The sequence below is a fragment of the Chelonoidis abingdonii genome, chromosome 6 (assembly GCF_003597395.2).
Source record: "Chelonoidis abingdonii isolate Lonesome George chromosome 6, CheloAbing_2.0, whole genome shotgun sequence".
NCBI classification, from domain to species: domain Eukaryota; kingdom Metazoa; phylum Chordata; order Testudines; family Testudinidae; genus Chelonoidis; species Chelonoidis abingdonii.
In genome coordinates, this window is record NC_133774.1 from 49,408,267 (window position 1) to 49,429,617 (window position 21,351).

General features: G+C 43.4%; 2 protein-coding genes across 5 annotated transcripts in view; one reads left to right on the plus strand and one right to left on the minus strand.

Annotated features, from left to right (window-relative positions):
• Window positions 1–5,315, minus strand: part of HMGCR (3-hydroxy-3-methylglutaryl-CoA reductase) — a 33,217-nt gene extending 27,902 nt beyond the window's left edge. Inside the window, exon 1 of one of the 4 annotated variants that reach the window (XM_075067007.1) lies at window positions 1,272–5,315. In XM_075067007.1, coding sequence (XP_074923108.1) covers window positions 1,272–1,576 — 305 coding nt within the window. In that variant the 5' untranslated portion in view covers window positions 1,577–5,315. Of the gene's footprint in view, window positions 1–542 lie in introns of all 4 variants that reach the window. The other 3 variants (XM_032765725.2, XM_032765726.2, XM_032765727.2) reach the window with 3 other exon arrangements.
• A 6,693-nt stretch (window positions 5,316–12,008) lies between these two features.
• ANKRD31 (ankyrin repeat domain 31) overlaps window positions 12,009–21,351 on the plus strand; it is a 131,736-nt gene continuing 122,393 nt past the window's right edge. The window contains exons 1-4 of the mRNA XM_075067009.1: window positions 12,009–12,120; window positions 13,620–13,697; window positions 15,314–15,402; window positions 16,602–16,648. Coding sequence (XP_074923110.1) covers window positions 12,015–12,120; window positions 13,620–13,697; window positions 15,314–15,402; window positions 16,602–16,648 — 320 coding nt within the window. The 5' untranslated portion in view covers window positions 12,009–12,014. The remainder of the gene's footprint in view (window positions 12,121–13,619; window positions 13,698–15,313; window positions 15,403–16,601; window positions 16,649–21,351) is intronic.

Sequence of the window (21,351 nt, forward strand, 5' to 3'; positions counted from 1 at the left end):
TTTCAAAAATGCAACTGAAGCCAACTGTCCCAAAGGATTAAAAGTGCTAGGCATCTGTTGTGGCATTCCAAGGATGTAATTTTCTATTAATCTCATTGTTCTGACATTCTGCAACATGATCTGGTTATCTTTAGAACTGTCATACCCTGAGGCTTGTGAGATTACTCAGTGTATCTCTTGCTATTTGACTTGGAAGGAACTAATTTTATTATGAGAATGCCTGTTGTACAACTCAATGAGTTGCAGTGACAATTTCCCAAGGAAATCCTGTCCAGGCCTTAGCTAAAAAGATGGTTGACACAGTATGGATGTCTTCAGCATGGGGCCCCACAGCCAGTAAAAAGAAAAAAAAAAAAGTTATCATCGAGTTTTAGGAGCAGCCCATCAATTTTAACTATGCAAAAATTCCTTGGAGCCTGCCAGACCCCCTAAACAGGCACAATGCAGAGATATGTTAATTTGATGTGTTGGGAATTAATACAGATGCAGGGGTGGAGATTCCTCACAGTGCCACCACCTCAGTGTACAAAGGTGTTATTTACCTTACTGCAGAAACCTATAGCCGGGAAAGCTGGTGCCGCCCAACGGCTCCACCTCAGCTCCGTGGGCACTGCATTTCTGGATCCCATGATGCGCTCCCGTGAAAAGGTCCCTCGGGGTAAGCAATGGGAACCTGGCCGGGGGCGGAGTCAAACAGGGGCTCGCTGCACAGACAGCAGGGGTGATGCCTGAATCCCCCTGGGCACAGGTGCGTATTTCCCCATTTCTACACCCTCACCCCCCAAACACAACAAACGGCGTGAAGGTGCCTGGGTTCGGGAGCTGGCCCGAGCTCTCGCCGCGCAGGCAGGGGCCGGTGCGTCCGCGGCACTTTATGGCCTCTAGCCCCTGCCCCGCAGCCCGGGACACCTCTCTCCGCCCGGCTACTTAAAACGATCGCGCCCCAAGGGCTCCAGCTGTGACCTTCTTTGCGGTGCTGCCCAGGGCACGGCTGCGCGCCGGAGGAGCGAGCAGCTGCCAGCGACATCCCTCCGGCAGTGGCCACCGGCGCTTCCCCCCATTGTCCAGCCGCCCCAGATTCGTGGGAGGGCGGGACACTAGCAAGGACAGGACCCACTCACCCCAGCCGCTCTTTCTGCACCTTTAAATCAGGCCTAGGCGGTCCCGGTCCCCCGGTGCGGAAGGGCCAGTGTCGTAAAAAGGCCAGTCCTCACCCCGCCTGATGGAAATTCTGACCCTTCTCTCCGGGCCCCACTCACCGCTGGACGTGCCTGATGGAGCTCGCGCTTGCAGCTGCTGCCGTCCTCTCGCCTCGCGCGCGCAGCGCCGCAGCAGACTGAGAGAGCCGCGCACACAACGACAAGGACAACCCCAGCGGGCGACACCCGGGCCGCCGCCATCGCCCGATCGCACAACCAATGACGAGCGCCCGACACGTCGTGTCACTCGCCCGTTGCCTTAGTAACCAGCCAGGGAAGCCGCACAGCGCGAGACGGATCAGGAGGGGAGAACGCGCCATCTCACCACAGGCCGACGGCCAATGGGCCGTTGTGCTGCCCCTGAAGTACTTTCTCATTGGTCGTCAGACTGAGGTTTATTTGCATATGGCCATCTAGTGAGCAACTGCGACTGGCTGTCCAGAGCTGTAGAGCTTCTACCGTGGTGCAGGGAGGCGGGGCTATCTCCGCCCTGCTGCGGGGAGAGCGGGGCGCTTTGGCCGTTCGTTCCCACCTGGGTCCCGCTTCCCCTGGTATGAATAACGGCCCCCCGCGCGCACCTGCCCGGGCACCGCTGCTCCGTGCAAGGCTGAGCAGCGCCGCCGTGCTGGGAGCGTGGTGCCACCCCGAGCCAGGCTTGGGCCCCGCCCGCGCGCCGCTCTGCCGTAGCGGTCTGGCCTGGCCTGGCCTCGCCTCCTCATGGCGTGTAACGGGCTGTCAGGGCAAACTCCAGCAGGGCCCCTCAGGCCGCCGGTCCCGAGGTGACCTGCTCATGGGGTTCTGCTTCGCGGGGTCCTACCAGTCGCCTCGCGGTCCCGCGCCCCTCGAGCATCAGGCTTGGCCTGGCATAGCGGGCGTCTGCTGCACGAGATAATGCCCGATTCCTTCACTGAGCTGTGCGCTCTCCTCGCTGCTCTCCCCCAGGGGAGCCAGTGCAGGCTATCTGTATGTTCTGCTGCCTCTGGCTTGTTCCAATTTTGCTTACCCCCTTTGAGACAGGAGCTTAAATGTTGCCGTTCTGGATTACCCCAGTGGTCCGTCCAGTACAGTGTGCTGCCCCTGATAGCATCAGCTGCTAGATGGTTAAGGGCAAGATGCAAGAAACTCCATAATGGACAATTATGGAATAATCTCCCTAAATAAAAGGTTTTGTCTGGCCTTGGTAGTGTTTGGTGTATGCATTGAAGTATATAATAAATGTTTTTTGAAAATCCTATCTGATATAACTGGATGCTCCCAGTACTCATATAACTGTCTTATCTCTTTTTAGAATCATACTAAAATCATGCCCTCTATGATATCTTGTGGCAATCAATTGAACAGGTTAACTGTGTTGTATAAAAAGTATTTTATCAGTTTTACATTTGTTGCCTTTCATGATCTTGCACTAAGAGGGCAAACAGGAATGTCAGATAAATCTGAACTTTCCCATTCTTGCATATTTCTGTCATGTCTTTTTGGATTTGTCTGCTCCATGAATTAAACAGTCCTATTGTTTTCAGTCTCTTGTCAGACAGAAATCACCCATCTCTGAACCCCACTTCTGTTTTTGTTACATGTGTTTTGATATACGATGTTTCCTAAGGATGTCCATTGCTGCCTCATTCATTACAGCATTGAAATTGTTGGTAATTGTTTCTACATATTCCTCTAGAGCAAGCAGCAGTGCAAATTTTCCGCTGATCATTGCTTGGAGTTGCTCTGCAATGTTTCGGTCTCTGAGTCTTTCTAAGTCAAACTTCTGGTGAACTTTGGCATGATTTTCCTTAGCTGCAGCTGAAAATTTAGCATCAGAAGGTGGTGATCACTTCCAATATCAGCACCAGGAAGCTCCTTGTTTTAGCTCTGTTAATCTCAGAACTAAATCGGTTTTGCACCATGATGTAGTCAATCTGGATGTGACATAGACCATTAGGTGTGTGCCATGTTGATCATCTAGATGCTTTATGTGCTCCTAATGTGTTTGCAAGAACCAGATTGTTATAGCTGGCAAACTCCAAAAGTCTCAATCCTCTCTCATTGGTTATCGCATTACGGAAGGGTCACAATAATCTTTCCAATCTGCCTGTGCTTTAGTACCCACTTTAGCATTCCAATCTCCTTGTACAATCAGGAGATCTTTCTTGTATACCTTATTGATGATGTCTTGGAGCTAATTGTAAAAATCTTCAATTTGCTTGTCATAGTCTGTTGTAGGGGTGTAGACTTGTACCACTGTGATATTAAATGGTACTGCCTTTAAATGGATGGAAATAACCCTGCTGGAGATTGGGCGGCATCCTAATACTGAATTCTTGATATCTTTATGCACAAGAAATCCTACGCCATTGACATGTTTGTCCTCTCCATTGTAATAGAGTACACTGACTTCCTTTAGTACCTCTCCAAAGTTCTTCCATCTGACCTCAGAGATTCCTAGGAGGTACCAGGTGTATTGTTTCATTTTGTACGTGAGTTCTTTGAACCTCCCTATTTGTCTCAATGTCCTTACGTTCCGTGTGTCTGTGGTAATGTTATCTCTTCCATGGATCCTCTTTGTTGGAGCTACACCAGTAGTATACTTGTCGCATCTGCCCTGGTGGGAGACAGATGGCACCATCATTATTAACCTGGGCTGTCATAAACAGATAGCTAAGGGTTAATGTTTCTTTCACCTGTAAAGGGTTAACAAAGGGAACCAGACACCTGACCAGAGGACCAATCAGGAAACCGGATTTTTCAAAGCTCAGGGAGGGAATGTTTGGGTCTGCGGTCTTTTGTCTGTCTCTGGCTATGAGAGGGATCTTTCTATCTTCAAGCTTCTAATCTTCAGTTTCCAAGTTGTGAGTACAAAGGTAGAAAACATAGGCTTTTATTGGGTTTTTTTTGTATTTACATGTGTGTAGTTGCTGGAATGTTTAATGTATTTCTTTTTGAATAAGGTTTGTTATTCATTTTTCTTTAAGCAATTGACCCTGTATTGTCAACATGATACAGAGACATGTTTAATGTGTTTTTTCTTTCTTTTATATATAAGCTTCTTTTTAAGACCGTTTGAGTTTTCTCTGGGTAGGCTAGAACGAAGGGAAGGGAAATTCTCTTTGTGTTAGATCTACGGATGGGTGGACGAACAGTCTTTTTCAGGGAGAAGGAGGGGGGAGGGGAGAGATACTTAATCTCTCGGTGCTTGTGTTTCAAGGACTTGAAGTTGTATCTTCCAGGGGAAGCCTGGGAGGGGGTAAAGAGGAGACAAGGGGAGGAGGTTATTTCCCTTTGCGGTAAGACTCAGGGCTTCTGAGTCTTGGGGTCCCCCAGAGAAGGTTTTGGGAGGCCAGAGAGGGAGCCAAGCCCTGGAATCCTTGGCTGGTAATTAAGCTTAGAGGGTGCATGCTAGCTTCTCAGTTTATGAACGCTAAGGTTCAAATCTGAGTAGGAAGCTACGACGTGGGCTGCGATCAATCCGGTACGGAAATCGTTGACTTGCTCATATGGTTCATCTTGGGCAAATGTCTAACCTGGCAGAGCCCATCCATCTCCAGGCAGCCCCCTTTTAGTTGCCTCTTACAACTTGCAGGAGGAGCAGTGAGCCTATTCTTTCCCCGGACCCACAGGGGAGAGATGGGAAACCGTAAAAAGACAAAACCATAGGTCACAAAGGAAGCACTACAAATGTGTGACATTAGAAGAGAACTTAAGAGAGACAAGAACAGCACGGAGGGAGCTGATAAATCAGAGCGATTGGCAGAAAGATCAAGAAAGGAATGAAGATGGCCAAGGAGATATGGATTGAAAAACAGTTTTCTAAAATTTAAGAGTGTATCAATTATAAAAATAGCAAACCAGCCTTCCAGGTTGTAAAAGATCTGACGAAGAAAAGATGGACCAAAGCTAACGCAATTCAGGACAAAGAAAGGAACAGCCTTACATAAGAAAGGGACATCATCAATAGGTTGACAAACTCCTGCTCTGATCTATACAACCACCAGACAAATGGAGATCCTAGTGTCTTAGCACAGATTCAACAGAGAAGGATGACTTTCCAGTACTGCATGAAGAAGTGGGCACAGCTGTGAAATCACTCAAGAATGGAAAGGCTACAGGTATTGACAACATCTCAGCCAAACTGATGAAATTCCAAGGAGAAATGGTAATAGATGTACTCACCAAGATCTGCTACAAGATCTGGCAGACCAGTGAGTGGTCCTCCGTGTGGACACAATCACTAATCATCATTCTGCCAAAGAAAGGCAACTGGGCAAATGTGTCAAAATTACCAGACCATAAGCTTAAGTAGCCATCATAGCAAAGTGATGTTGAAAGTCATATTGAACAGACTGAAGCCACAAGCAGAGAATATCATCACTGAAGAACAGGCTGGCTTTTGTGGTGGAAGAAGTACCACAGAGCAGATTTTCAACCTTCATGTTCTATGTGAGAAGTACTTACACCACCAGCAGGACATCTACCACGTCTTTGTTGACTTCAAGAAGGTGTTTGACAGAGTATGGCACAAAGCTCTCTGGGCAGCCATGAAGAAGTACAATGTTGGTTATAAGCTTATTCTTACTATTTAACAACTGTATGCCAAGGCCAGCAATGCAGGTCTTATCAATGGCACAATAGGAAAGTGGTTTTGCATCACTGTTGGAGTCTGGCAAGGCTGCCTTCTTTTGTCCACACTGTTCAGCATCTACTTGGAGCGCATAATGACTTATGCCCTAGAAGATCACATGCACAGTCAGCACGGGGGGGGGCGAACAATCTCAAATCTTCGATTCATGGATAATATTGATGGCCTGGCAGGCAGCGAAGATGAACTTGCCAACCTTGTGAAACAATTGGATGAAACCTCCACAAAATATGGCATGGAAATCAGTGCAGAAAAAAAACAAGCTGATGACAAACATGATGGGATCAGCTCACATATCACTGAGAAGAGTCAGACAGAAGAAGAGAGGGATTGACAACATAAAAGAGTGGACAGAAATGGACTTTGTGGAGACTCGAGCACTGACACACAATCGTTAGGAGTGGAAACGGTTGATTGCTCATCAGTGATGGTGTCCCAATGACCAATGCAGTTATGGGAGTGATGACGATGGTGATGGTTTGAGATAAGATGATCATCTGGGTGACAGCATACCAATGATTTATATAATGATATATTTTCAGGGTTATTTTCTATCTCATTTCTTATGCTGTCTAATATTGTTTGTCATTTGTTGTTGTTGTCCTCTGCTGTACATTGGAGAAAAAAAAAAAGGTTTTCATTGTATTGTCACTGAGAAGCATGACTTTTTTTTTCCTGAGGGGTTACAGTTACTTTAGAATACAGCAATGTGTATTAGTAGTTCAAATTATTCCTCCCAGTGTATTACCTTGCCTTGTCAGCAATTAATTTAATCTTCCATCATGTTGTCCATTCACCTAGCTCTTCTAGGCTCCACTAACATTCTGCTGTCTTCTCTAGTCTTGATTTATCTAAATTTTACCATTTTATGGGTCAACTTCTCTTCCATGTCATAAATAAATACATTAAGCACCAGCCCCTGGATAGAACCTTGAGGCTCCCCTATTGTTAAACTTTTGCCATACTTAAAATGGACCGTTCCTTGTCTTTGTTTTCTATCTTCTCAACAGCTTCTGATTCATGACAGTGCTTTGCTTCTATGTGAAAAGTTAATTTTGTTAATAGTGTCTTATGAGTGTTAAAAACTGTCCAATAAATTAGATTATTGGACAGTTTTTATATAATTTGATATATTTGCTGATTTGTTGATAGGCTCAAAGAATTCTAATAGATTAGAAAAATAGTATTTTGCCTTAGAGAAGCTGTGCTGGTCTGTTCCTTCCATATCAGATTCATGTGGGTGTTTTATAATATTTCTAATTATAATTTCAACCAAATGAACTAAGGCTCACTTGTCTATAATTCCTATGATCACCTCTAGATATATTTGTAAAGATAGGCATGACATTTGATACCAGACACCTCTGTGTTCTTGGGGAACCAGGGTGCAGTATCCAGACTGACTCATGAAAGAGTCCCCCTCCCACCCTCCAGCCTCTGCTTAAACCAAAACCCATCAGAGACAAGAACTTGCAGAGAGCAGTGAAGGGCATTGGGAGACACACCTGGACCCCTCCTGACAAGGATGACAAGACTAAGACATCTAAGACATCTCCATTAGCATACAGAATGGAGAGCAGAGACGACTCCCCTAGCCTCATCTGCATGAAAGATGGGACAGGAAGACATCTCAATTTGCATACAGAATAGAGAACCAAGAACCACACTGAATTCTGGGACTAGAAAAAGCAGGGAAGTACTGCATCATGGGAATCTCTGCTCCAGATGCTAATGAACCTAGGTCTGCACACACCCAGCTCAGCAATTATCAGACCAATTCTAGTAATGAATCCTTAATTGATATCCAAATAGTAAAGCCACCTAGTTGCATTGTGAGCTCCCTGGAAGAAAACACCACCCATAGCCAAGAGTGATCAGCTGCTTTTGTCTAGGCTAAAGAAAACCCTTGAGTTATCAGCTTTACCTATAAACAAATCTATTGTTCTCTCTTGAACAATTGTATTTTCTCTACAAAAACCCCTACTCACCCTCCAGTCACTGTTCTGATGCTCAGATCCAAACTCTGCATCAGCTCCACTAGGACTACATACTCTCCTGACTGATCGTGCTGGGGACTCTGCCTGCCCTCAGGACCCTCAGCTACCCGCATCATCTGGGAAGCCCGACCAGTCCAAGCTTCATGGAGTGGTGAGATCCCCTTCTATCTCTCCTTTCATTTTTCCTTTCTACCTTAGGTATTAACCTTTAATAATGTATGTTATGTTGGTTTAGCCCTCCTTGTGTAATTATCACCAGTATTCAATAAATAACTTGCATGGTTAAGCTGGTTACTTCTCTCTCTCTCTCTGGCTGAACCTTACTTTTTTGTGTTTTTAGCTTTTCTCATTCACTCTGCAGCAACGCTTCTCTTACCTAAGCTAAAGATCCCTGCAGTGTCCAAAATACTGTGGGGTTTGCTCATCAAGTAGGTTACTGCCAGTGCAGTTGTGTTGTGAAGGTGGGGATAGGGATGTGCTGCATCTGGGACACATAAGGGTAACAACTTGAAAGTGCTGCTTGACCCAGTCCATGGAGCCCAAGGGCATAGAAGGGGTCAGCTTGACAGTGCTGATTGACCCGGTCCACTCAGACTTGCTCTATTAATGTATGTGTGGGTGAGTGTGTGCTCATCTGGTTTTGGAGCTGGAGAAACCCAGCCCTAGGGAACCTAGGTCCTGCAGAATAGCTCCACTGGGAGGGGACTTGCAGAAAGGGAGAAGCATGAACTCCATATGAACACACAAGTGACACAAGCAGTACATTAATAGAATTATAGAATCCCCCTCCCCAGAAAAGTAACCCGGATAAATGAGCATTCCCCAAAGTAATGGGCAAATCTGGTAACACATTTGTTAACCTCTAACAGAGCAGCTAATAGTAATTTCACTTCATACTTAAGTTCTTTCAGAACACTTGCATCCATTACTGGTACTCTTTAACTTGTCTTCTCTTTTCACACCTCAATTTCTGACAGCATTTCATCTTTGTTATCTGAAAGGATGGGGATAGGATTCTTATCCTCAGTATCTTTAGCCAAGGAATCATTTAGCTTCCTTATCGTCATCACTTCTTCCCTTTACTTCTTGGTAGTCTATCAGAAACAGACACACACTGCCCCGTTACTCTCAGGTGCTTTTCTGTTTCTGATATATTTAAAGAGTTTCTTATTGTGTGTTTTTACGTCTTCAGCTATTTGCTTTTCAAATTGTCTTTTAGCCCTCTAATTGCTATTTTATAGTTACCTGCCACAGTTTATGATCCTTTCTGTTAGTTTCAGCAGGGCTGGCTTTCCATTTTTTGAGGACACCTGTTTGTTTTGAATAACCTCTTAAATCTTGCCACCCCAGTTTGTTTTCTAATTCTTTTTTTCCTCATGCCTTCAGTATCTCTATTATAGTCTATGTAGGCAGGTTCCATGTAGAATCTAAGGATTTTAGTTCCCTTACTTTTGACTTTAGGGTCTTTTGTACCAGTGTTCTAATTTTTTTCAAATCTCCTTTTTAAAGTTTAGTGTGTCTGAACTAATTTTCGTTACTTTTCTTCTGCCAAGGTAGGTGAACTTAATTATATTATGGTCTCTGCTGCTTAGTGGTTTAGCTGTAATTACTTTTTGAACCAGTTTCTGTATACACCACTGGGGCAGAGAGTAAGATGCCTTGCATTCAATTTCCAACAATATGCTGATGACACTTAACTATATATCTCATTCTGAACGGATGCAGTAGTAACCCATTATTGAATGTGTGTTTCAAGCCCCCTTTGTGTCAGTCTGCAGGGTATTTAAGTTATTATAACCACACCTGCAGAGCTGTGGCTCTTTTGGCTTAAGCAGTGGCAACTCTTGCAGTTAGCCCTGGACTTGACTTATGCAGTGGCCACACTTTTCATTATTTCCTGACTGAGGACCAAATAATGCCCGGTGGGGAATGGTCTGTTCAATGGAGGGCATCGGAGGTTTGGACTGCCTAGAAATGTGAAGGACCATCCGGTAAGTCTCCTTTACAAAAAGTTCTACTACATAATTCTATCTGAATGTGGTAAAATTCGGGCCAACGTAAAGTGAACCTAGATTCAGGACCAGGAGCATCCCTCCAATGCAGATGCGCTTTAACCTCTCCGCCCCTTGTTACCCACAGAAGAGGCTGGACTAGTGCTTCTGAAGCACTGTAACCATACACCAAAGAAGGGCCTAGCAGTGGACTTACTTTTTAACACTTCTTTAATTCCGAAATGCTGCTACCATTAAGGGAGGAAGTACACTGTTATATATACACCTCCCAATTCCTAATATCCTCCCTGACTCTGTGTTCACAGACATTCGTAATCTAGTATTAACAATGCCTACTTGGCACCAATGCAGCAGTTCCTGAGCTGGGCCACTTACAAGCAGCCTGACAGCATGCAGCATATCTATGTATAGCTACAGTCCGGGTCTAGCAGCTTTGACCCCAGCAGCCTATCAGCAACCCATTAGTCACATTGTGACTTCCACCAGCCTTGGTTACTGCTTTGCAGGGTAACCTCTCCCAAACGCTCCCAGTCCTGAATTTTCTCAACACATGTATTCTGCACTGTCCAGTCTTCTCCTGGACTGTTCATATATTAAGACCTGTTGCCTTGTAAGGAGTCAGTATTCAACAGTTTGTTACTTTAACTGGAGTTATTAAGCAGTTCAGTTTAAACACAGCACTGAAACGTTTTATTTAAAGGTAAAAAAGTTTATTAACAAAAGAAGACAGAATTTTAAGCAAATTCTGTAAGAGCCAAAGTTAGAAGTTGTCACAAGCAAATACAAGTGAAAACAAGCAACTGAAACTTAACCCAGTGAGTTTTGGTTCAAAGCTTTGTTTAAGATGCCCTTTATCACCCACAGTCTTCCAGCAAGATGGTTACTGACACTTTTCTTGGTCAGGATCTCTCTCAGAGGCCCTAAGGTGCCGGTGCCTTTGTTGCCTTAGGTGAAAGAGAGAGAACTTGGGGTTCTCTGCCCCTTTCTATTATAATCCAGTAAACCACTGAAGGGGATTCTTCTGAGGGTTACCCTTTAGAGTAAAGGTCATTCAAGCAATGAAGATGGTGACATGGAGTCTGTTGGTGAAGGAGGCCCCATGATCTTTCTTGCCCCATATGTGTTTGCTGAATTGCATATTGTTCTGTTTTCTGACATCTTCCCCTGCTATCTCGGGAACCCTGCTTACTACTATTAAACAGGCCTTTGTTTAGAATAGGCAGAGCTGTAATGCTTTTGAACATGTGCCAATAACATTATACAGGAGGATTTCATAACTTTGCATATTATATTGCTACATACATTTCACCATGATATTATTGGCTAGTGAGTTATTCATTTTCAAATTATTCCACCTAAGGCATATTTTGTACAAACATTATTGAAATAGTTTGTAGGGTGTGTGTACAGGGATGCTTAGTGTCACAAAGTGTTTCAATGCTCAGTGTTGCAATGTAATGCCCAACTCCCTGCCTCCCAGTGGAATTCACAGTCCTCAGTTAGGTGCCCAGGCTCACCATGCATTGTGCGGGGAGAGTTAGTCTTTTAAGAAAGACTCACAGAAGACAGCAGGCTGCCTAGGGAGCTGCCTAACATAGCCAGGAGCAGAAAAATGCAGAGGAAAGGGGAAGGGCTTGTGGGACAGATCCACAAAATTTGGTGCCTAACTGATAGACCTCAGTGAGGCACTTCCCATCAATTAGAATTCTCAGCCAGTGAAGACAAGCCCAGTGTCTCCTGCCACTTTCAGCAGTTCCTTTAATGGCCTGTCCCTCAAAGTCTGTGATTTGTAGTTCTTGTCAGCTTCATATGCCTCAAGCTGTTGTATTAATTTAAATGGAATAAATGAGCTCAAAGAGTCAAAAGTGTTAACATGACCCTGTCACATCCAACATTAAACAGTCTTATACCAGGTTTGGGGTTTAGTATACAATGAGCTCAGCCTGCTTATTACCATGGTGAACACACCATTACAAATCTTTTTCATCTTTTATTAAAGATACAGTTAAGCATTTGAAATATAGAATATTAAGTAAGGCTTTCATTTTACCAGTATCTCTTGATCCCGTTCCCTCTAGCTGGAGAAAGTCTAGAAGGAAAAAAACCCTTGTTTGGTAGTCTCTTCAGTGGTGATCACTATCCCTTTTGGGGAACAGAGAAGAAGTTAAGTTGGGATGGGATGGAGCTGTTGTTGAAGTCTGATTCTGTTTATCAGGATGGCAAAGGCTCAATGGTTTCATGGTGGATCCAAGAAGATAATGGGGGTGGCAGCCAGGATGGTAAATCTCATTCCTTTCCTGTTCGCCTGTCTTTCAGTCAGAAATTGTTGGGAGACAGCTGCTGCTTTGTTTTTTCCCCTCAAGAGTCTTTTCTTTTAAGGATCGCCAAAGGGAATGATGAGCATAATAACCTGTCCCCTCACTATATTGTTCGCCAGTTAGACCTAATTTCTGACACACCAATTTTGATTCATTGATGTACTGTGGCACACACTTCATATGAATCAGGCCTGATCTTAACATAGTCCTTGAATTATATTAGTAGGCCTTCTTGTTTGGACTAATTCAGTCTCTCTCTCTCTCCTTCCCTCCCCCTCTCTCTCTCGCTCACCTTTTCCCATCAGTGTTTGTTTTTTATGAGTCATTGTGACATTTTTATGAACTTTCACTCACTCCTTACAGTTAAGCTCACAATTAGGGTAAATTTGTTGTTCAGATGATCACAACAAGGCTCCACTGAGGACTACAGTTCCCAGAAGGCATTGCACCATCCTCTGCTTGCTTCTGCTTGTGATTCAGTGCCTCAGGAGTGGGAGGAGCTGCCTCAAGGGCCTGAGGAGGGCTGCCTGGAGGAGCTGTGCCTGGGAGGCAGAGGACTGGAGAAGGAGCCATGAAGAGGGGAGGTGAAATTTTTGACAGTGACAGTGATGAGACAGTAGTGGAGGGCTCAGTAATTGAGAGTGACCTAGACGAAGAGGAGCTGCACGTGAAGAGGTGATAAATACATATGTACAAGAGCAAGTGTGACTTAAAAATTGAGTGTTGATACATTTCTGGGACGTACGTGATGAGTTGAATGCTGCATCTGTGCCATGTAGGACTATCATCTTTGAAAACAAAAAGCACAAAGAACAGTCCTACGAGACTGGAATCTCCCTAATATAAACCTGACTAAAATGGTTCTGGAATAGCCTTCCTAGATTCTTTGATAAATAGCTATTTTAAGACTTTCTGTGACAGGTAAAAGTGTGAGGAGAAAAAAATCTCCATAGGGTATTCTGGAACCCTTATATGGAATAGTAGTTTACTCTAGAAATAGGTCCATCTATTTTTATGGGACTACCTGAGAAACAATGTATTACTCAATGAGATAAAGGTATCAGAATCCATCCCAAAGCAAATAAAATCAATGATAAAAGCACTGATATAATACTGCAAATGCGGACATTTATTTTGTTTTTCAATTTCAGTAGTCTCTTGATGTTCTCATTCAAACTGATACTTTGGTTACTGAGAAATTAAACCAGCAGAACAACATTGCCCTTACTGTGTATCTCCTAAGAAATGTTGACTAAAAATGTTTGGAAATTTGTAAAAACAGAGATGTATTCATGACTCATATCCTTCTATGCCAATTTGCAGCTTGATGCAGATTTTTACAGGCAGGTTCTAAAGTTTTGAAAAATAGTGTTTATCTTAAAAATGCTCTCACAAAATTACAGTGGTATTTAATAAGTTATAATATAGGGAAGGAATGGAGTTAGTTTTTTTTAAATTTTTTTAAAGGTTATCTTTTGTTAATAAAGAAGTATCTCTAACAACTGAAACCATCTTTTCTGCCGAAATAAGAAGAGTAAATGGAGGTAAGAAATTGTTCTTTTTTCAGTAGACAATATGTTGTTTTTCCTGAGACCTTTATTTCTTTGACTCTTTTTCTCAATTTTTAGGCTAAAGAGTTTTGTACACTATTTTTAAGCAGAATAATTTTGCATCTCTAATAAAATCTGAATAACAGATCGTTAATCTTTCAGGCCAAATTTTCAATATATTTTAAATATGTACATTTAAAACATACATTTGTTAGTGCTTATTTTCCTTCATTCTGCCAGTTTGTTGTTACTTAAGGGTACCTAGTTTAAGAAGAGCAGGGATATGAATTTATTTTTTGTTAACTCTAAAGGCTTTCTACGATAGCTCCTCAAAGTAAGGGACATAAACAAGATAGCTCCTCAAAGTAAGGGACATAAACAAGTATTTGATGGTGTGGCATAAAATTTTTGCTGGGACCTGTCTGGGGTGCCTTCCATAATTCAGCCTCATTTAATCACTTTTAAGTAACGTGGTGATCCCATATGCATGTCAGTGAAAACTTGACTGGCAAAGCAGAATTCTACTGCCTACTTTGCAACTGTTTGAGCTGTTCTGAACATAAAATACTAGTGTGGAGAACTCTGTTCTAGCTTCTTATTTGTTTCTGGGTCCAATTCATGGTATTTTTGTCTATTTTTGAGACCCTGCATGGTTTGAAATCTGCCCCCTTGAGAGATTACCTCTCACCTTATATCTGCTCATAGTAGGTAAGGGTCTGATTCCAAACCCCTTTGAAAGCAATGGGAGTCTTTCTAAACAGCTAGGATTTTCTTGGTGTCAGTTACTGGAGCTGAATTCTCTGTGGTCTGATGATAAGAGTTTTGTCAGCAGAGAGGATCCTCACCAGAACTTGCTCCTTCTGGTCATCCACTAGAATTAGAGCTTCAGAGTACAGAGCTTCTGTTTGGCTCATGGTTAAGCTTTTGGTTTGTAGGAGTGGGGATTTGTCTGTATGCTTTTTTGTTGTCTCTGTAAATGTGATTGCATATTTACATTGATGGCATTTCTGTTCAGCCCATTGTAGTTAGCATGTTGTTGTTTGTGCTAATTTTTATCACATCAATTTCATGAAAAGAAAATATGCTCTGTAGTCAATCGAAGTTGATAAAATAATCAACAAAATAATTTGGATACCAGTGTTGTGATTTTTGCAGTATAAGGGGTCAAATTCAACAGAGATGCACTCTATATTTCTCTAGAGCTGAGTTTTTCACAGTAGGGTCATTCAGTAATTTTAATAGTCCTATCTCAGTTTGATAATTAATGTGTAAAAATGAGTACTAAAGTTTATGTGCATGAGGACACTGACTAAAATTCCAGTTGTTAGAAAAAAAACTATTGTCAGAAATGAATCACACTGTCTGATGTTGTAGCCCATGTTTCCAAAATACTGTCTGCAAAAGAATTAATAATTTTTTCCTAAATTGTTTCGTTTTCAGTTCTTGCATCTGCCATATTGTGATTTTAGAATCTAGACTGAGAAGTGATCAGTGTGAAAGTGTGATTTGTCAAATTATTTCTTCAGGCAGTTGGAATTTACAGAAATTCCTTGAGTCTGTGTAACAGTAGTGCAACAAAAGTGGCTTTAACTACCTATTTTTGTGTTTAGTTTTAGAAAACCTCTCCCCAGAGATTCAGCTTGTCTGTAAATTCAGTGATAATCTAAAAAATATGAAGCAAAAGAACCAGATAAATCCGGTATGTATAGAAATTACAGCTCCCCAGCTACACAAATACTGCAATGAATAATTATTAGAGTCACTGTGCCTGACTGTGCCTCTCCTGCTTCTGTATGTGGAAAGAGCCAGAGTGTATGTAACTGAAAAGGATTTTATGGAAGGAGTAGCACCAAATCTGCAGTATATATTCACCCAGCAATGCATAGAAGAGTCTCCTCTGGAGTTTCATGGGGGTGGACCTTGCTACAGTTTCAGGAGCAGGGCTGTAATTAGCCTGTAGAATTATTGTGTGTTCAAATTGGCAACCAGTTTTTTCCACCTGCAGGTGACAAGCTGACAGAATGAGTACGAGGAAACTCTAGATTGATATGATGGAGATTCCTGTCCTGTATATAAGTTTCTTTAGACTTACATAACTGGGAAAATATTTCCAGTTATACCAATGCCTGTATAGCTACATTAATGTAATCCCCTGTGTGAACACTCTTTTTCTGATATAAGAATGACTTATTTTTAGTTTAGCTTAAACCCTTCCGAAGAGACATAAACTTAACCAGAAGAAGGAACTCTTATTCAAGATAAGAGGGTCCACACTGAGTGTGTGTTATACAGGCATAACTATATTAATTTAAATTCACATTTTAGGTTAAAAATACTTTCCAGTGTAGACAAAGCCTTAGTTTAGGGGACAATTTGGGTTACTAGTAGCATTTCTCATAGTTGTTGTGATTGATGCTATTACTTAAGCCATTTCTGGAGTAACAGCCTATCCTTTTTAATTGGAAGATGTGGTTATTGTTACTAGAGGCAAGAAAGAGTAGTTAGAAGTAATTGGAGACAGGATAGTATTTGCTTCTAGGACTCAACTAAAGAGGGTGAATTTGAGGCGAGGCATATATTTAATTTGTATTTTGGTTATTTCACAAATAAAAGAGCTCAAGTTTAAGGGTATACAATTTAATTATATAAGGTATATTTTCATTCTGACTGTATTTTGTCTTCCATGACTTGGATTGAGTAAGTAGCCCATATGCCATAGCAATATTTTACATAGTAATCTGGTCTAGCAGAATTTGGAGTCTCACTGCTAACTGCTGTATTTAGATCCTCCAAAACCACTGATAATAGGAAGAAGCTAGGTGTATAATAATGCTGCAAAATTAAATCACTGAGTTGTTTATATTCACCAAGTTGTTCAAACACTTTTTTTTCTCCCAGCTGGCTCATGAGATGAGTGCAAGTGAACAATCTCAGTCTCTGCTGCAGTGAGTATAATATGCGCTGGACAAATTCCATTCAGGCAAACAGTAATTTCCAAGCAAAAAGTTTCCCCTGTAGCCTCATTTGGATGGGATATTTTTTCCAGCCTTGAATTATAAAATAGTTTTACTGGTTGCTAATAAGCAGTTGTGTAACTGGAAAAAAATAAAGGAAAATTTAAGTTGTCAGAAGAAACATCCTGACACTGAGATTTATGAAACCATAGAATGACCTATGCCAGGGAATAACTTATGGAAGCACCATCCTTTGGAGCAATTAACACTAGACAACACAAAACCCTAAAATCCAGTAGGGAATAATCGGTGTTGGGAAGAAAAGAGGCTGGATGATCTAATACAGTGATACTCAGTGGTTCAGGAACCAAATTAACGATCAACATTACCCAAAAAAGCCATGGTGGTGTGAATTCATTGTTTCATTTACTATAGTACTATATACTCATTTAAACAGTATGACTGGGGAAATATTTAGTTATATAATTCTCACAGCAAAATGACTGACCAAGTATTATTTTGTCAGTTACAATTGGTTAATAACGTAGGAAAAACATTTTGATTTGTCAATAACTTAGATTGGTTAATAAATAAATCACACAGTGTTTTAATATCATGTGCTGCATGGAGCTACAGGAAACATGTTAAAGAGTCATTTGTGGCTTACAAGCCTCAGTTTGAGTATCATTGATCTAATAGATGTTTCAGTACTATGAATTTATGATTATGGAAATCAGTTTGTAAATACCATGAGATAATGGTTGGGTTTTTTTTTAACTTGCTTTGTAAACGACAGCAAGTACATCTTTTTATATTTCCCATACTGTATCATGCCATTTGTCCCTTTAATTGAGTAGCCAGTGCCTGATGCTTCACCAACTCAGTGATGCGCCTATCCAGTTGTTGGTGGTATATACAAGGCAGAAAAAGCTCATTCTTGATTCCTGCAGGCTTATGCCCTGAAGGATGCTTCTCCCTCTTACTACAGAATCTTGTATTTCTTTTCCTCTTCCCTGAGACCTAAACCAGAAAATCTGCTAATGCCAGATTAGCAGTGTTCATCTAGATGGGCTTGAGGAAAGGGCCTTCATCTTTTATGGTTTGGGCCTCTTCCTTTAGCAGCACCCTTAGGAGTTCCATGGAAGATTTACTGAGCTCCCAACCAAGTTCCTTAGGGTACGTCTACAGTACAAAATTAATTTCAAGTTATTTTATTCGAATTTCCAGAATCGAGTTCATACGTTCGATGTTATGTGTCCCCATTAAAGCGCGTGAATTCGGCAGAGAGCTTCCACAGTACCAAGGCTAGAATCAAATGGCGGAGCATTGCACTGTGGTAGCTATCCCACAGTTCCCGCAGTCTCTGCCACCCATTGGAATTGTGGGTTAAGCTCCCACTGCATGATGGGGCAAAAACATTCTTGCAGTTTTTTGTGGGTGTGCACCGCCTGTCTTCTGGTATGTTGAATCCACTTGGAATGTCCTCTCCTCTTTCTATATACTCTTTCATCTAAACATTTCTCGCTGTTTTTTGGCCATCATGAACAGAGCCGCACAGCTTCCACCACTTTTTCCATGTTGTCTGTCCTGGGCTCCCGTGGCAGCTACAGAAGGCAACAATTTCCCACTGTTTCTTGGCCATCGTGAACAGAGCCGCACAGCTTCCACCGCAAACTCTGCTCTCGCCACTTTTTCCATGTTGTCGGTCCTAGGATCCCATTAAAGCTACGGAAGGCAACAATTCCCTGCTGTTTCTCAGCCATCGTGAACAAAGCCATACAGACAATTTGGAGAAAGAGACAGAAGCTGTCCTGGGCTCCCGTGGAAACTACAGAAAACAACTATTTACTGCCTTTTATCAGCCATCTTGAGGCGAACAGCTCATTTCTCACCCTTTTTCAAGGATTACTCATGCAGGCGCCATTGTGCTGCAGATATGGAGTCCACTCAGATCTCTGCTGCAGTTTTGACCATTGTAAATACCTTATGCATTATCCAGCAGTATGTTCAATACCTGCTAAACTGGGTGAGGAAGTGATGACAGTGCGATTACTATACTGAGGAGGACATGAACACAGATGTTCCTAGATGCATGACATATGGCAATTGGGAGATCATGGTGGCATTGGGCCAGGTTCATGCCATGAAATGCCAATTCTGGGCCCGGGAAACAAGCACAGACTGGTGGGACCGCATAATGTCGCAGGTCTGGGATGATTCCCAGTGGCTGCGAAACTTCCGTATGTGCAGGGCCACTTTCATGGAACTTTGTGGCTTGCTGTCCCCTGCCCCGAAGCACAAAGACACCAAAATGAGAGCAGCCCTCATGACTGAGAAGCGAGTGGCCATAGCACTGTGGAAGCTTGCAACACCCAACAGCTACTGGTCAGTCGGGAATCAGTTTGGAGTGGGCAAATCTACTGTAGGGGCTGCTGTGCTGCAAGTAGCCAATGCAATCATTGAGCAGCTGCCATCAAGGGTAGTGACTTTGGGAAATGTGCAGACCGCTGTGGATAGCTTTAATGTGCTGGGGTTCCCTAACTGCGGCTGGGCGATAGACAGAACGCATATCCCCATCTTGGCCCTGGCACACCATGGCAGCCACTACATAAACCGCAAGGGGTACTTTTCAGTGGTTCTGCAATCACTGGTGGATCACAAGGGACATTTCACCGACATCAACGTCGGATGGCCGGGAAAGGTGCATGACACTCGCATCTTCAGGAACTCTGGTCTGTTTGAACAGCTGCAGGAAGACACTTACTTCTCAGACCAGAAAATTACTATTGGGGATGTTGAAATGCCTATAGTTATCCTCCAGTACCCAGCCTACCCCTTAATGTCATGGCTTATGAAGCTGTACACAGGCACCCTGGACAGTAGTAAGGAGCAGTTCAACTATAGGCTGAACAAGTGCAGAATGGTGGTGGAGTGTGCTTTTGGACGTTTGAAAGGGCACTGGCGCAGTTTACGGACTCGGTTAGATCTCAGCATGGCCAATATTCCAATTGTAATTGCTGCTTGTTGTGTGCTCCACAATATCTGTGAGAGTAAGGGGGAAACTTTTATGGCGGGGTGAGAAGTTGAGCCTGCCAGTTTCGCACAGCCAGACAGCAGGGCGATCGCAGCAGGGCACGCTGCGCATCAGAAAAGCTTTGAAAGCCAGTTTCATGACTGGCTAGAGTACGGTATGACAGTTGTGTTTGTTTCTCTTGAAGTTACCCGCCCTCTATATATGAAAGGAAATAAAGTCAAAATTGTTTAAAAACTGTTCTCTATTATTTGATGCACAACGCATTGAGAGAAATTAAAAGGTAGACTGGGTTAGCGGGGTGGAGGAGGAGGGAAGGACAAATCCAGAAACCAAATCAAAAGTTTGCATATGCCAGCTTTCTGGTGCTTGGGTGATCCTCTGGGATTGAGTGTGTGGATTTCGTAGCCTCTCCCTTCGTGTTCTTGGGTGTCTGAGTGAGGAGGCTATGGAACTTGGGGAGGAGGGAGTTTGATTATACAGGGGCTGCAGTGGCAGTCTGTGGTCTTGCTGCCTTTCCCGCATTAAATCCACCATACAGCGGAGCATGTCAGTTTGCTCCCCCATGAGCTTGACCATAGCCTCCTGCCTGCTCTCATCGCGCGCCTCCCTCCTCTCTTTGTGTCCCTATAATGTTTTACGGGACTCCGCAATTGTTTGCCTCCATGCATTCAGCTGGGCCCTATCAGTGCGAGAGGACTGCATGAGCTCAGCAAACATGTCCTCCCGAGTTTGTTTTTGCCGCCTTCTAATCTGGACCAGCCTCTGGGACAGAGTAGATAGGGGCCGCGTTGAAACATTTGCACCTGCGGGAGGAGAAAAAGGGAGGGTAGTATTTTAAAAAAATACATTGCAGAGAACAAAGGGGGCACTTTGGTATGATTAAGCCATCATACACGGCCGGGCAACAGAATTCATCTCGCAGGCAGCCCCTAGGGGCACGTGGGGTTCTGCTTCTTCTACATTCATTTCAATACTTTCAAACTGCTGGGCCCCCTTTCCCACAGCAAGCAATTCCTGGTGGGTTTGCCATATAAAAGGAGGGCCTGTGGGCTCTCTGGGATGATCACTACACATAACAACCACCACCACCCCGCCCCCCACCGTGTGGCTCTGATCAGGCTCAGGGCAGGGATGAGCCATTTACTCTAAACGTGAACAACCCAGCACGTGGCTCTGATCAGGCTTTCACTCAACAGAAGTACTTTCTCCAGGGTCATGGAACAGGAGCCCGCCTTCGGAGTGAGGGGAGGCTATTGGATCCAGCGTTAAGATTAGTTCCTGGCTAGGGGGGAAAATGGATTTCCCACTTGCTGCTTGTGCATTGTCCTCCTCGTCGTCCTCCTTGTCCTCCAGTGTCTCTTCCTCCTTGCTCCATGCACCTCCTCCCTTGCAGGTGTCCATGTACAGTGGTGGGGTAGTGGTGGCATCACCCCCCATAATTGCATGGCGCTCACGGTAAAAGCGGAATGTATAGGGCTGTGACCTAGAGTGTCCGTTTGCCTCCCTGGCTTTTTGGTACGCTTGCCTGAGCTCCTTGATTTTTGTGCGACACTGCTCTGTGTCTCTGGAGTAGCCTCTTTCCATCATGACCCTGGAGACTTTAGCGTAGGTATTTGCGTTCCTTTTTTTGGAACATAGTTCTGCCATAACAGACTCATCT